Genomic DNA, 16512 nt, shown 5'->3' with positions numbered 1-16512 from the left:
CCTCCTAGAATTCTTTCCAATTTGTCAAGAATATACGAATTTCTTCAACTTCGCAATTTTTTAATAAAATTGTTTCCACGCTATTCCAATTCAGCAAAGTATCACACTTCAATCGGATCAGCACACTTCACATCATGCTTATATTATTTGCTGTGTGTGTAGACAATGAGCTCAGTAACTTATGCAATTATAATCATTCAAGACAAAAAAAAACTGAAGCGATATTCCTCAAAATTGTCTTGCTAGAAGTTTTGCTTGGGTGAGCCAGAACATAGGTTAACACAAAAATTGGAAGTTAACCAAGACGTTCACGACCAAACACAGTGATTGGTTAAATTTGTAAAAAAAATAACTGGGCCCTAGACGAGTGTTCAAGCGAGAAACGAATACCACTATATTGCTGAGAGTGCGACCATAAGTATGGTCGTAGCGCATATGAATATGTGTACCAAATCGATAAAAGAAGTAAAACAGACAGCTTATATACAAAAAACAGATCGCCTGTATAGGATAAATCGAAAATTAATTAACAAGGGCTGTGCTTGATTACAAATTTAAGAATATTCCGAGAATATAAATGTATAGAGATTAAAATGTGATTTGATAGAGACAAAGTATTGATATCCGTGGGCTTGCTGTATCATTTTATTTTGGTTTATTTATTACGAACTTTATTTTTTGTTACACCTACGTTTTGTGCTTGTTTAGAGGAAGGAAAACACGACAATTATTCATTCTTGTGTTTTTGGGAAAATGAGTAAATGTCTTGTGGTCTTATGGAACATATTTTAAAACAAGAAAGTAGGGTATTTTTAAGTTAGATGTAAAATTTATTTAGAATTCCACCAAAAACATATTTAGAGATATCTACAGCCAATTATATAGCATATATATGAAGTCGATATCGACTCTCTTACAAATATTAATTCGAATCTCGAATGCGAACAGTGCACGTACCAGGATTATAATAAAATTAGATTGTATTTTCGTTGATTCTGTGTTACGAGAGTAAGTATCGTATCGCAATTCTTAAAAGGTTTCTATGTTAGGAATATTTTTGTGTTGTTTTTAACTATTGTCAATGAGATTAGTAGAATCAGTAGCCTGTAATATTGTGATTTGATTGACCAAATAAAATAAAAGAATTATTTGAAATACATATAGAATCAACTCTGGACGAATGGTAGGCATTTGAAGCATATTAGTCTCAGATATCGGACAACTGCTCTCGTTATTCTGTGAAATTGCTTTCAGGCTGTTTGTCAATCCAAGTCTTACCCTACGTTTCTAGTTTGGTCAGGTGTAACTACTTTGCCTGCGCCGCCGGGATACAAGTGGTACGTAGACTGTCACACAAGTTCTCGCTGAGACACGCAACAAGATTCGCTTCAGTCTCTCTTGCTGTAATACCATTTATACTCTCATTCACAGCGGCAAAACAAATATATAAGCGCTTTTTATTGACCTATATCATGTGCCTCTCTCAGTTACGGCACAAAAGTTTTTGATTTGCAGATGGCCGACAAGAAAATCCAGTGGGAGCAGTTGCCGGCAGAAGATAAGATCCGATGAATGGAATCGCGTCATAAAAGAAAAGAATGTATCCAAGGCATAGTAAGACAGACCTCCGTGAGAGTCCATCAAAAGGATGATACTGTGTGATTGACCGTTTTTGGCGAATAACGCAGTGTCGAGCCCGCTGGATCTTGTAAACGCAGACCCCCCAGCGCCCGCGTGTTTAAAAGACTAACTCACTTCGTCACAAAATACTCATGCGACATAAGAAACTTCCCTGACTTACATCTTATTAATTTATAAACAAATCGTACTTTTGCTTTTGTACCTTTAATCCTTTCCTATTAGACAACTTTACTCACAAGCATTGTATACACATGCCTTATTATTAAGATCACATAGATACATAAATATAGGTGTCGTAATAGGGATATCTTTAAATAAGAAAAAATGTAACTGTATATATTCAGAGTGAGTAGTAGAGTACATCTCTAAGATGTTGCTCAGTGATATCTTATTTTAGGTAGTGTGATCGGGATCAGAGTGTAACCGTACCCTTCTAGTCAGCTCTGTGGTGATGTCAGAAGGGAAGTGTGTGGCAAGGGATCGTGGGCTGCGACTGAACGCGGCAGGTCAGGAACTTGGGATTCATTCGGCCCTCAAAGGCTTGCCGTCAATGCGGCCCGGTGTCGTCGACGGTGTTAGAGCGAGAACCTTACCATTGTTGTCCCGAAGGCTGCGGACAAATCTGTACAAAAAATGGGCCAACAACGTTTCCATACGTCAGGCTGATGGTTGACAGCGCACGGTTTATATTATAACAACTTTATGGGAAATTTCCCTAGAGACAGTTGATTAATTATAGACATCCAATTCGTTAATCGCCATAATTCGCCCCGTAATGAACAAACTCTGCACAGCCGAGCTTTTCGTGTTCTCTGGCCTGTGATGCAACAAGTCCTGCCGACAATTTTTAAACGTCCCCGGTATATGGTCGACCAGTCAAGGGGACTCTACTTGCACAAGGATCAACAATTTACAGTGGCCATTGGATAGTTCTCTTTTAGATTTTTATCACAATATATTGTCTGAGCATTTAAATATTCTCCTTGGTGATCTCTACATGGTGGTAAATAACTATATATCCTGATTAGGTTGTGTCTAGCAAGGAGATAGATCTCGTAATCGTGTGTTATTTAATTACGCGTCGTGGGTGGGGAAGGTGTATGTATTGGACTCGCTAGAGACACGAAAGTACGAATCTATAGCTATGCGATCCGGAAGAAACACACACTTTCAGCTGGCTTACTAGGTTTCTTTCATTCTCCGAGTTTTTGTCGTTTACGACCGGACGTAGTGACGACAAACACTCAAATCCAAAGTCCCTGTGTTCGGGGCTAGGATATTGTTGTATAGTAAGTTTTTGAGAGGCCGCAGGGCCGAGCGAGAGAGGAGGTCTGTGGCAAATAAGTAAAAGCTAGTTAGCGTTAGTCTCTCAGGATGCCGGCTTTTAGGAAAAGGGACAGAGCGCCGGAGAAGGAGGAGGAGACAAACTGGACGTTCTCAACGTGTTGGCCTGCTCGGGCTCCTCAGGTTCGCCGCTCGCGCATTCTCCCGCTCGCCATAAGTCCAAAGTCGAACGCGGAGAGGAAAGGTCGCCGAGCCAGGAGCTGGTGTGATGCCAGGATCGAAGGGCGACACAACGAGCATGAGCTGGAACGACGGAATTTGTGATTGGAAGGATAGAGGATACAGACCCCGGAGGAAGTGAAAGCTCTCCAGTTCCAGTGCTTGTCTAGAATGCGGGAAGCCAAAAATCTGATCCACCTCGACTTGTGCAGAATTAATGGGTTCTCAATCTCGCCCGATATAATCATTTTCATTATGGAAATGTTGGTAGAGTGTTTATGATGGAGCTACTTTAAAAGGGCAGGAATTTAATTATTTTATTTCAGAAATTAAATTATTATCTGAAAAGCCCTCATGTAAATGTGGGCAGCCAATATGAAACAAAAACAGGAACTCTCACGTCCGTTATGAAGTGGAAACTACAGTTAACAGACCATGAAACTTAATAGAGTGCGGAATGATGGTTTCACATCGAATGGTGCGGTTTTAAAGTTCTGATTCTTTAATCAGCTTTTCTTCACCCCTTCTCGTTTTGATGCGAATGTTTCTGGGACTCTTCATCGCTTCCGTCTCCGTCTGGGCCAGTAAGGGCTACACGGACGTCGCGGTGAAGATCCGGCCACGGCCCACTCACATCAAAGTTCCGACCGAGCACAAGCCGATAAAACCAGACCAGGTGTGAACTCTCAGAGCTACCGCCCCGTTGCTGGAGGTACCTGGTCTTGGTTCTATTAGGGCCTAATGCCTCCATGCACTGGCCTCTGGGACGCGCGTTTGTACATGTCTCCTCAACGTGGGTAGAATGAATGATGAAGATTCAGATATCTCCACCCTTCCGAAAACCATCATCCACCGGTCACCGACCGTCGGCTCCAACACAGCGCGGGATCTCACCAACGTCCGGATATATGCAGTTCCTAGCCTTACTGCACGACGACGACGCATACCCCCCACCAGACCCAAACCAGAAAAAGAAAGAGAGAGAAGATCAGAACATGGAGAGGAGAAGGTAGAAACTGAAAGACACTTAAAACGCCAATATTTCGCTATTTTCTGGTCTGTGTTAATGTAGTTTCCTCATCAAAAACAGACCTGGAGTTGAGTTTTGTTTCATTATTGGCTGCCACATTTACATGAGAGCTTAATTCAGAATAAAAATAATTTAATTCTGAATAAAAATAATTTAATTCTGCTTTAAAAAGTCCATGTAAACATTCAATTTCTAATGAAAATGATTATTCGGAATTAAACTTAATTCTGAAGTAAGTGGGTAGTTTATTCCGATTTTAAAGCCGAACTAATTTATTTCTCGTTTATTCTTCTTCAATATAATTCCGGTCGTTCAGCGCATGCTCGTTGTGTCGCCCTTCGATCCGGCTCCACCAGTCCTGGCTTCGGACTTTCCTCCACGTCTCTTTGGATTTGCGAGCGGGATGCGGGTTGGGCTGAGGTAGAGCTGCCGTTGACTCAGTTTGTCTTCTTCCTCCCTTCTCCGACGCTCTTCCCTTTTCCTAAAGCGTGATGAGAGAATTCTCCAGCTGCGGCTTCATTATCATCGGAACGACAACGGAAAAAGTTCGGATCGTGTTTGTGTCCGCGGCGTAACGACAAACCGAGATGACAGAAAATCCAGTAGCAGCTGAAGTGTGCGTTTTCTTCCGGTCGATGTAGATTCGTTCGTGTCTCTGTCCAATCAGAACCCTTCCCCACCCCCAGAGCGGAATTAAATAAACACGATTCAACGAGTTTTCCTTGTAAACCTCGATTCGGAATTATTATTTCCATGTAAACTCGAAGGAGAATATTTTAATTCAGAACAGTTAATTCGGAATTAAAAAAACATCATGGCCACTGTAATGTCTGATCTTTTGAAGTAAGTCCCCTTGACTGGTCACAAACCACTTGAGTTTAAAGTTTTCCAGGATTGTTGCATCACAGGCAGAGACCACAAACCATCTGCAGATTTGTTCTTAGCAATTCTGGCATCAAATTGTGTTCTTATATTAACATGTTAGGGCATTTCCCATAAGTTAAAGTAGTGTCGTACCTCCTCTTGGTGAAGTTGCCCATGACCTTCACACAGGAGGTGCTGTCTCCTCCACACACGCCGCACTTATCGAACTGGAGCTTGGAGCCGATGATCCCGTCGCAGCCCGTCCTCACACACTTCCCTTTGACACACACGGAGCTGCTGAAGGGACGACACTCTGTACCGTCCACTACCTGAAAGATAAACAACAACAACAACAGATTTAACACACACCTGAAATATAAACAAGTACACATATTTAAAGAACCCATATTACACTATTTTATGATCTATGTTATAATTAGGGCTGGGTGTCATTAAAGGTTGTATAGAGGATTTAAAGTACGAAATAAAGTACGTTTTCATAATAAGTTAAGCAGAAGTTTCCTGTCCAGGAGTAGATTTGTGGAATGAACCAGTGCGTTCGTTTTCAGTCGCTTTAGACCCTGCAGTTTCTGCTTCAGTCGCAGTCTTGCCATCGCTGGAATGAATCTTCAAGAATCACCTTAGTTTGGCTTCGCTGCTTTTCCCCTTGTCTTCTTCTTTCAGCGACCTCAAAAACGGACTTTCTTTTGCGGCGAACTGCTCCTGGATTCTTGTCGCCATCGCAACAAACTTTGTGCGAACTGCGAGGAAGATATAGGTCAAAAAAAGCCGCTAAGAACTGTTGCGTTGGTGGAGTAAACAGCGTCTGTGCGTCTTGCGTCTGTGGACTGCGTGACAGTCGTACGTAAACCACGTACCGGCGGCGCAGGCAAGTCAGTTACACTAGAAACGTAGGGAGTTTGATTGACAGCCTGTCAGCTCACAGATAACGAGGCAGTGTCGTTATCTATTGGCAAATGTTTAGCCCCACCACGTCCAGAGTTGATGAATTTTTATTCTTTTTTTTTGGTCATCATAATTACAAGGCGACTGCATCTCTATAATCTATCATTGACAATTTAAAACAAAAAAAAATCCTCCATACAACCTTTAAGAAATTGCCGATACGATACATACCTCGATACACAGATCACGATACAATACATATCTCGGTACAGTGCACTTTCGATTCGATTCGATATAATTTACAACGATTCGATACGCTTCAATAAAAAAAAAAGGCTAAATCATGGCTGTGATACTAAAAGTCTTTGTTAAACCACTTCTTGTGTAAAGTTCATATGAAACACAAACATTTTACTCATCAAAACAGTGAAAATGTCAATGTTTCCTTCCTCTAAACAAGCAACAAAACTGTAGCTGTAACAAAATAAGTTAGTAAAATAAACCAAAAAAATATGATACAGCAGCCCACGATATCAATACTGTATCATCACATTAAACGATACAATATTTCGATATTTTCGCACAGCCCTTGTTATAATGTTGTTTACTCATCATAAACAGACCTGGAGTTGTGTTTTGTTTAGCTGCTGGTTTCATATCGTGGAAACCGTCTGACCTCGCAGCATTAGGATTCGTTCGCTCGACTGTAGGCAGGTACTTTTTAAAAATTTAACCAATCACTGTTGTTTGGTCGTGACGTTTGGTTGTGACGCTGGAACGCTCAGTGATTTCCAAGCAATTGCACAACAGCAAATAAAGCAGAGAGTGAACGTGTCTGTCCGAGGTGAACTTGCGAATTAAAGGTGGAATAAAAAATGCGAAGTTTGTATTTGACAAAGGAAGTCCAAAGGAGGATTAGTGTATGCAGTTTGTAGTCTGCTGTCACAACTCGGGTTGGTTCGGCTCTTTGTTGATTGGCCAGTGCGCGGTCTACAACTTCTGAGGCTCTTGCAAACTGTCTAGTGTTTTCTGATTCCTGACCTAGTCGTTGGAGAGAAATGAAATTGAGCGGAGGCACTAGGTGGCGCCAGACTCACGATTCACACACAAACTCTGCATATTTAGGCTGAGCTCTTCTCTCAGACTGAAAACACACCGTTCCACCTTGTGATGTCATGTGCGGCACGACTCCGAGGATGTTTTCGAGAAGGTAACAACATAACAAGTCGTTTTTCATGCACAACCCGTGGCTCAGACTCTACGTGGTGCGGCTTTAATGCAGAGGCCGCAAGAATTAAAGTCAAAGTAACAAGACCCACTGCAGTCTTTTTCCCTTAATAAAGAGTCAAACCTGGGACCCTCTCGCTGTGAGGATAAGCTGTACCACTAAGTCCCACAAACACGTCCGTTAGAATAAGAGCCTTACCCTCTGAGAGAAGACCACGTAGTATCCCGTCCCTTTGGCCCTGCAGGTGAGTTTGCACATGTCTTTGGGCAGGACTCCGGCGTATTTGGGGACCCACTCCACAAACGTCTTCACTCCTTTAGGGTCGGTCTGAGGCCCGTTACGCACTTCACACTGCTCCTCTCGGAAACTCTTCACTGGAAAACACAGACGGGAATCAATGAAATGACTGTGGTTCAATAGGACTTCTACTCATCTTATCATTTTACCTTATCTTTATCTTATATCTTTAAACAGTGTTTCTCTTCCCTAAATGGTTTATCAGATTTTTGCCAATAGTAGTAGTAATATTTGTTGTAGTTGAAGTTGTAGTAGCAGGAGTTATTGTGTTTAGTCATGTGTTAGTAGTATTAAGTGTAGTTGTTGTAATTGTAGTAGTGGTTGTAATAATAGGAGGAGTAGTAGTAGTAGTAGCAGGAGTAGTTATAGGAGTAGTAGTAGTAGTAGGAGTAAGAGGAGTAGGAGGAGTAGCAGTAGAAGTAGGAGTAGTAGGAGGAGTAGGAGTAGAATTAGAAGTAGGAGTAGAAGTAGAAGTAGGAGTAGGAGTAGAAGTAGGAGAAGGAATAGTAGTAGTAGAAGTAGGAGTAGTAGTAGAAGTAGGAGTAGCAGTAGAAGTAGGAGGGTAGGAGTAGTAGTAGTTAGAAGTAGGAGGAGTAGGAGTAGAAGTAGGAGTAGGAGGAGTAGGAGTAGAAGTAGGAGTAGTAGTAGAAGTAGGAGGAGTAGGAGTAGAAGTAGGAGTAGTAGGAGTAGAGTAGGAGTAGTAGAAGTAGGAAGTAGGAGTAGAAGTAGAAGTAGGAGGAGTAGTAGAGTAGTAGTAGTAGAAGTAGAAGTAGGAAGTAGTAGAAAGTAGAGAAGAAGTAGTAGTAGTAGAAGTAGGAGTAGTAGTAGAAGTAGTAGGAGTAGAGTAGGAGGAGTAGAAGTAGGAGTAGTAGTAGGAGTAGAAGTAGGAGTAGGAAGTAGTAAGTAGAGTAGTAGTAGTAGAAGTAGGAGTAGTAGTAGAAGTAGGAGTAGGAGTAGAAGTAGGAGTAGGAAGTAGTAGTAGTAGAAGTAGGAGTAGTAGTAGGAGGAGTAGGAGGAGTAGGAGTAGAAGGAGTAGGAGGAGTAGGAGTAGGAGTAGGAGTAGTAGTAGGAGTAGAAGTAGGAGGAGTAGGAGTAGTAGGAGGAGTAGGAGTAGAAATAGGAGTAGGAGGAGTAGCAGTAGAAGTAGGAGTAGTAGAGTAGAGTAGGTAGTAGGAGTAGAGAGTAGTAGGAGTAGAGTAGTAGGAGTAGGAGGAGTAGCAGTAGAAGTAGGAGGAGTAGGAGTAGAAGTAGTAGTAGAAGTAGGAGGAGTAGGAGTAGTAGTAGTAGAAGTAGAGTAGGAAGTAGGAGTAGGAGTAGGATAGTAGTAGTAGAAGTAGGAGAGTAGTAGTAGAAGAAGTAGGAGTAGCAGTAGGAGTAGTAGGAGTAGGAGTAGAAGTAGTAGTAGAGTAGGAGGAGTAGGAGTAGTAGTAGTAGAAGTAGGAGAAGGAAAGTAGTAGTAGTAGAAGTAGGAGTAGTAGTAGAAGTAGGAGTAGCAGTAGAAGTAGGAGGAGTAGGAGTAGTAGTAGTAGAAGTAGGAGTAGGAGTAGAAGTAGGAGAAGGAATAGTAGTAGTAGAAGTAGGAGTAGTAGTAGAAGTAGGAGTAGTAGTAGGTGTAGTAGAAGTAGGAGTAGCAGTAGAAGCAGGAGGAGTAGAAGTAGGAGGAGTAGGAGTAGAAATAGGAGTAGGAGTAGTAATAGAAGTAGGAAAGTAGTAGAAGTAGGAGTAGTAGTAGACGTAGGTGTAGTAGTACTAGGAGTAGCAGTAGTAGTAGCAGTAAGAGTAGGAGTAGTAATAGCAGTAGGAGTAGAACTTATAGTGTGTTTTTCATGTTTTATATTTATGTTAGTAGTAGTTGCTGTTGTAACTGTACCCGTGGTGTGGTTGTAACAGTACTTATGTTAGTACTTGCAGTAGCGGTAGGAGTAGTAGTAGTAGTAGTAACAGTCACATGAGTACTCCAGTGCCTCACCAGTGGGCGGACATGGCGTGCCGTTGCAGGACCTGTACACGGCCCTCTTGCCCGTGCAGTACCGCCCGTTGTTCCTAGGGGGCGGGTTGTTGCAGAGTCGTTGGGCGAACTGCACTCCTCCCCCACACGAGCGAGAGCACGAGCCCCACGGCCCCCACGAGCTCCAGCCGCCGTGGTTCGACGTCTGGGGAGGAGAACGCACGGAAACCCCATAATATTAGTTATACTTTCTACACGTAAGTCTATGGGTGGAATGTCCAGCAGTTACCATGGTGACACAACGCACACAATCAGCAGTTTTAAGTGTTAAGATGTTGTAGTTCCAGCCCGGTCAACTCTTTCTGCTCAGATTGTGTTAAAATAAAGATCAGATTAAAGTCTAAACCAGGTCTAAACCAGAGCTGAACCAGGACTGAACCAGGACTAGACCAGGACTAAACCAATGCTGAACCAGGACTGAACTAGGACTAAACCAGGACTAAAACAGGACTAAACCAGGACTGAACCAAGGACTGAACAAGGACTAAACCAGGACTGAACCAGGACTAAACCAATGCTGAACCAGGACTGAACTAGGACTAAACCAGGACTAAAACAGGACTGTACCAAGGACTGAACAAGGACTAAAACAGGACTGAACCAAGGACTGAACAAGGACTAAACCAGGACTGAACCAAGGACTAAACAGGACTAAACCAGGACTAAACCAGGACTAAAACAGGACTGAACCAAGGACTGAACAAGGACTAAACCAGGACTGAACCGAGGACTGAACAGGACTAAAACAGGACTGAACCAAGGACTGAATAAGGACTAAACCAGGACTAAACCAGGACTGAACCGAGGACTGAACCGAGGACTGAACCGAGGACTGAACTGAGGACTGAACTGAGGACTGAACCAAGGACTGAACCAAGAACTGATCCAGGACTAAAACAGGACTGAACCAGGTCTAAACCAGGACTGAACCAAGGACTAAACCAGCACTAAAAGTAGGACTAAACCAGAGCTGAACCAAGGACTGAACAAGGACTAAACCAGGACTGAACCAAGGACTGAACCGAGGACTGAACAGGACTAAAACAGGACTGAACCAAGGACTGAACAAGGACTAAACCAGGACTGAACCAAGGACTAAACAGGACTAAACCAGGACTAAACCAGGACTGAACCGAGCACTGAACTGAGGACTGTACTGAGGACTGAACCAAGAACTGATCCAGGACTAAAACAGGACTGAATCAGGTCTAAACCAGGACTGAACCAAGGACTAAACCAGCACTAAAAGTAGGACTAAACCAGAGCTGAACCAGGTCTAAACCAGGGCTGAACTGAGGTCTGAACCAGGTCTAAACCAGAGCTGAACCAGGACTAATCTTGGACTAAGACTTGGAATCTAGGACCACCCCTGAGAGAACCCCGAGCCCGTGGAGCCCATGCCCGTCCCAACATTCAGAACAGTAACAATGGCATTTGATTTTAGTGAATTTGTATGACAAAAAAACAAACAAAAAAAAAGAACGAAAAACCCACCACTTCAATCCAGGTTAAAAATGCATTGTGACGCTCATTATTGATATTTGTACCAAGTAAAATATTACATTTTTTTATGCCACATTACTTCATTACAGCAAAAAGCAACACATTACAGTAACTCAATACTTTTATAACGCGTTGCTCCCAACACTTGTAGGGATTTAACAATAACCGATATATCGTGATATCGTATCGTCAAAAGTCTCACAATAATATCGTGGACCGTCACAATATATTGAATCACAAGTTCCTTTGCTTAAATGCAGGTTTTATAGCAGCAACAGCTTATAAACACCGAGAACTACATTTCCCATGATTCATTTCAGCGCAAGCAACATGAAGAAATATGTTTTTGACTCGAATTCTTCGGATTATGATGGAAATAATTCACACCAAAATCTTATCAAGGTATTTTAAAAGCAAAACAGCATCATATCTACAATTATATCAGACAAAATATCGTAATAAATATCGTGATAATTTCGTACTGAGAGGTTTGGATATCGTTACATCTCTGCTAACTTGAGTAACAGATCTTCAGACAGGGCAGTGCTTTCGGTTAGCATCACACCCTCAGGAAATGTCGGTCATAAGTTTCATCTGTGAGTGGGAGTATTTATTTATTTTCAGAAGGATCTAATCTGTTGTTGAGTAAATAAGAAGCGTAAAACATGTGATAAAAATGTGACGTTTCATTTATTAAAAACAGAGCGACTCCTCTCTCTCTCTCTCTCTCTGTCTCTCACATGATCTCCACATGAGCCTCAGACGCTCGACGAAGATTTACACCGACGAACACGGACTAGACCAGGACTAGACCAGGACTAGACCAGGACTGGACCCATGATACTGGGACTAAACTAGACTACAACCAGATGTGAACACACCCAAGTACTGACTGAACCAGGACCAGACTGGAGGCGTGTGAACGGAATAAGTAATACTAAAGCTGCAACATGTAACTTTTTTGGTGGAAGGTGACCATGCCAAGTTACAAGTCAGATCTGTGGAGATGCTGTTTTTCAAAGTTTGCAGCAACAACATCTCAATAAAGGCGAGCAGCTGGCACACGCACCCAAGCTGTGCCAAAGCTGCACAGTTCACCTTTTTGTGCAGTTTTTTCTGGTTTAAAAAGTTTAAAAAGCGGCGTCGCGTCTGCACTTTTTATTCGGCGTTTAGACCAGTGTTTAGAAGTAGAAGTAGGAGTAGTAGTAGAAGTAGGAGGAGTAGGAGTAGGAGTAGTAGTAGAAGTAGGAGTAGGAGTAGTAGAAGTAGGAGGAGTAGGAGTAGAAGTAGTAGGAGTAGAGTAGGAGTAGAAGTAGGAGAAGGAATAGTAGTAGTAGGAGGAGTAGGAGTAGTAGTAGAGTAGTAGGAGGAGTAGGAGTAGAAGTAGGAGTAGTAGTAGGAGTAGAAGTAGGAGAAGGAATAGTAGTAGTAGAAGTAGTAGGAGTAGAAGTAGGAGAAGGAATAGTAGTAGTAGGAAGTAGGAGTAGTAGTAGAAGTAGGAGGAGTAGGAGTAGAAGTAGGAGTAGTAGTAGAAGTAGGAGGAGTAGGAGTAGAAGTAGGAGAAGGAATAGTAGGAGTAGAAGTAGAGGAGTAGTAGGACCTTTTTGTGCAGTTTTTTCTGGTTTAAAAAGTTTAAAAAGCGGCGTCGCGTCTTCACTTTTTATTCGGCGTTTAGACCAGTGTTTTCTGGAGCAAATCTGCGTCCATACGGTGACGCAAAAGTGTGTGGAATTCGATTGTTTATGTTTGTACTTAAAGCAACAAGGGAAACTTTGGACATACGAAAGTTTTCACGCCGCGCGTTTTCGTCAACTACTCCTTCCACAAAGTCGTCCCACCATCGACTGGCTCTCCAGGTCTCGTCCAGATCCCTCTGACTCGACTGCGATGACCTGGTGCATCCAGAATTTGACAGAGGTGATTGTAGATCCTTCTCTGTTCACTAATAGCACCGTATTTTCCGGGCTATTAGGCGCAATCTTAAGCCTCCAACCCCACTCAGGTGTCCCAGCGCGACTTCAGTGAACTACAAAGCCGCACCACCCCCAGAACACGCAAACACACACGGAGCAGACAGCGACCGCACAGCGACAAACACCCACAGACACACTCATCACTCCCACGCCGACGAGGAACGGAACGGAGGAACGAACCGAAAAAGCGAGCGCAATGTGCCGCTTCTAGACACGACTGAACAACTGAGTCACTGCGAACACGCCGACAATCCGTTGGTCCCAGACACACCCTCCCTACACGCCACAACTGAACAAAGCCCAGAGTCACCGTGAACGAACAAACAAACAAAACCACTCACCCATCACACTGTTGGGTTTCGTTTAAAGTCCGGTGCGGTTTATTTGTGAAAAAAGCTCGAAAATAGACCATTTAATGATAATCCAGAGCGCCTATGAGCCCGGAAAATACGGTATCTCTGCAGATTCTGTACATTTGTTGGGATGCAGCTCGAAGGTCCGACGCATGGAAATGATCCGACATGTTTGTTTCTTTGTTCTGTATGTATGTGACGTAAACATGTACATGACCTGAGCAGATCTGACCAGAGTTTTGCGTCTTGGGCAGTGCAACAGTGAAACACTACGGCGAAGTATATTAAACTTTTCCACTCTGGAGGGTGGTTTCAGATTTTTGCCCCAACAACGCCATCACCGTCGAAACGAAAGGCACTTCCGATAAATCCGTTTATCATTCATTCATTCATTTTTCAAAATAAAACTAAAAATAAGAAAACAAAAAAACAACTATTTTCTATTAATGAAAAAACAGATAAAAGCCGTTTCCCATTTTCGTGACTTAAACTGCAATGCCGGACTTTTGCGCCGCATATGGACTAAACCAGGACTAAAACAGGACTGAACAGGTCTAAACCAGCTCTAAAACAGAACTGAATCAGGACTAAACCAGGTCCCAGTCCTGGTCTCAGTCCCGGTCTGGATCTAGTCTGGTCCCGGTTTCCTGATCACCCAACAGTCTACACGGGTGCACGTCCGGGCCAGTCCCGACAAGAAGGAGACCAGGAGACCAGGACCAGAACGGAGACCGGGACTGAGACTAGGACCAGTTTAGACCTGCTTTAGTCACGGTTTAGTCCTGTTTTCAGTCCTGGTTCAGTTCGGCGTCGCAGTTTAATCACGGAAACGAGAAACGGCCGTTATCAGTTTTTTTCCGTTATTCACTTAAACACAAAATCGAAAAATGAAAAAACTAATCGTTATCCATTTTTTCATTTTGGTTTTGGAGGCAAATAAAGAAGAAAATAGTTGTTTTAAAAATTTTCTTATTTTTGATTTTATTTTGAAAAACGAATGAAAGAATGATACACGGATTCCGATAAAATATTTTGTCATTTTTACCTGCAAGCGTTTTCGTGTAAACAGACCCTCAGACTGTTGGAATTTAAAGCCACAGTATGTAACTTTTTAGCCAAGAAAGCTCCAGAAAGTTACACAGTTTAGCTTTAAACGTGTGTGTTTTCTGGTGGAAGATCGACCACCTGCTTGTCTCCATGGAGATGTAACTGCTTTGCCTTGAACGTACACGCAAGGCAGATAAGTTTAATGCCCTACTTTGGAATATTCCATGCAAAGAAATAACATCACCATGGAGACAAGTACGTAGCAGACCCTCCGTACTGCAGCTTTAAACTATACACTGAATTAAACTTCCTGCGCTGCAAAAAGAAGCCGTGCGTTCCATATTTACCCTGTTGTTTTCCATCAGTTAGTCCTGGTACAGATGTAACACTTAAACCCGAGTAACTCCTCGCTTGGCAGACCGGACCAGGGCGTGTAACAGGGAGGAGATCCACAAGGAATGTCAAAATTGGGAACAAATATTCCCAGAACATTTTTCCGACATGACGTTTAATTATTCACATTTTGGAGCCGAATTTTAGAACTGGAGCGAGACCAAAGGGTGACCTATTTAATGTGGAACTGTGCAGCCCTTAGTCTTTCTCAGCTTGTGTTCATAAACAGAGGGTTTGAACACTTAGTAATGAGGTTTTATTACATGGAAAATTAAACCTCAAAGGGGACGCTGTGGGATTTTGAAGTGGGCAACTTTACAGGACTTACGGTTTTAAGTTTATGGCTTTAGCTGAATGTGGTGGACTATAGATTTATAATGGAAAAGTAGTAGTAGTCGCAGTTTGGCCATCGCAGTGTATTGAATGACTTTGTTCTTTGCTTAAATTAATTGTTTTGGTGCAGAGGGAACTGCAGAGACCACAGAGTTCAGCTCCGCTCAAATAAAATGCTGCTTTGCCAGAGCTGACAGTCTCTTCTATATTCCGATCGAGTCCAGAAGTGTCTGGAACCGGACAACAGAGCGAGAAAAACCTCCGTCCAAAAACTTTGATTTGTATCACATGTCCCTCAAATGCAGAAAAAATCTCCTCTTTAAAATTTAGTAATAGTTTGGTTGGTTATAAATGAAGGTTATCAGGATTATTAATCATGTGAATTACTATGCACCAACAAATCCTCTTTTTGTTCAGCTAAAAGTCCTTACAGAGCTCAGGATAAATGAAAAAAGTCACATTTTATACAATATGTCAATGAAAAGAAAAACATATTTGCTAAATGTGCACAGACAGAAGTTTAATAGAGCATCTGTTGAACTTAGCTCTAAAAACTAAGGTTAATAATACAACTTACATTACATAATTTTCAGTTTTCGTCAAATTAGGGTGGTGCAAAAATGAGTTCACCCCACTGAGAGTCACAGAGCAAAGCTACGTTTTAGGCTCCAAATGTGTAATTGCGCAAGAATTCAGCCACAGGTCAGTGTAATGACTCAATCCACACACGTCCATCACACAGTTGGCTACAAGAGGCTGTTACTTAAAGCAAAACCTCTTCCCATTTCCTGCTGTCAGCAACAGTTCCTGTGTTAAACTTACACCCCGTCCACACTAATACGTATTTGATTAGTTTTCGTTGTGGATGCAGTGTTCGTTCACACTAATCCGATGGAAAACGGCTCCAGAGACGGAACGATCTGGTGCCTCCAGCTCCCACGAATTCAGCTCAGCACAGATCTGATCCGGCACCGTGTGGACGCCTGAAAACACTGATACTCTGACGTAGGAGATCTAGTCGTGTCCTTATTGGACCACGTCACTGTGACTCGCTCCTTCCCGATTCTCTGGGTTCGTGACATCGGTCATGTGACGATATTGCGGAAAACTGTTTAAACAAACCACAGACAAACGGGAAACAGCGGAGCTAGAAATACTTACACAGAACAGACTCACCATCAGCAGAACATCCCTCTGTCACAGAAAAAAACACTCATATTCCTCCTTTAGTCTGACAGAAACTGAACCACATCAATGCACAAGGAGCGAGCTGTTTTATGAGCGCTCAGTTTATGCAAATTAGCCACATGGTTTTAAGTTTCATTTCTGTAAAATGTAAACAAATATGCGCAAAGCTGTGTGGATAGGGAAGACTTGAGGACACAGAAACGACGTGTCTGGACGCAAATTGTTTCCGATACAGTGACTTTGAG

At 42.5% G+C, this 16512-nt stretch overlaps 1 protein-coding gene across 1 annotated transcript in view; it reads right to left on the bottom strand.

Annotated features, from left to right (window-relative positions):
• Nucleotides 1-2163: 2163 nt before the first annotated feature.
• Nucleotides 2164-16512, bottom strand: part of LOC110165852 (A disintegrin and metalloproteinase with thrombospondin motifs 5) — a gene marked incomplete at its 5' end in the record, with an annotated part of 51384 nt that continues 37035 nt past the window's right edge. Inside the window, 4 exons of the mRNA XM_055163667.1 lie at nt 2164-2263; nt 5192-5367; nt 7371-7546; nt 9439-9622. Of these exons, the coding sequence (XP_055019642.1) occupies nt 2164-2263; nt 5192-5367; nt 7371-7546; nt 9439-9622 (636 nt within the window). The remainder of the gene's footprint in view (nt 2264-5191; nt 5368-7370; nt 7547-9438; nt 9623-16512) is intronic.

This window comes from Boleophthalmus pectinirostris, unplaced genomic scaffold (genome assembly GCF_026225935.1).
Source record: "Boleophthalmus pectinirostris isolate CB_2022bp ecotype Guang Dong unplaced genomic scaffold, ASM2622593v1 HiC_scaffold_11, whole genome shotgun sequence".
Taxonomy (NCBI): Eukaryota; Metazoa; Chordata; class Actinopteri; order Gobiiformes; family Gobiidae; genus Boleophthalmus; species Boleophthalmus pectinirostris.
This window is presented reverse-complemented; position numbering and strand designations above follow the sequence as displayed.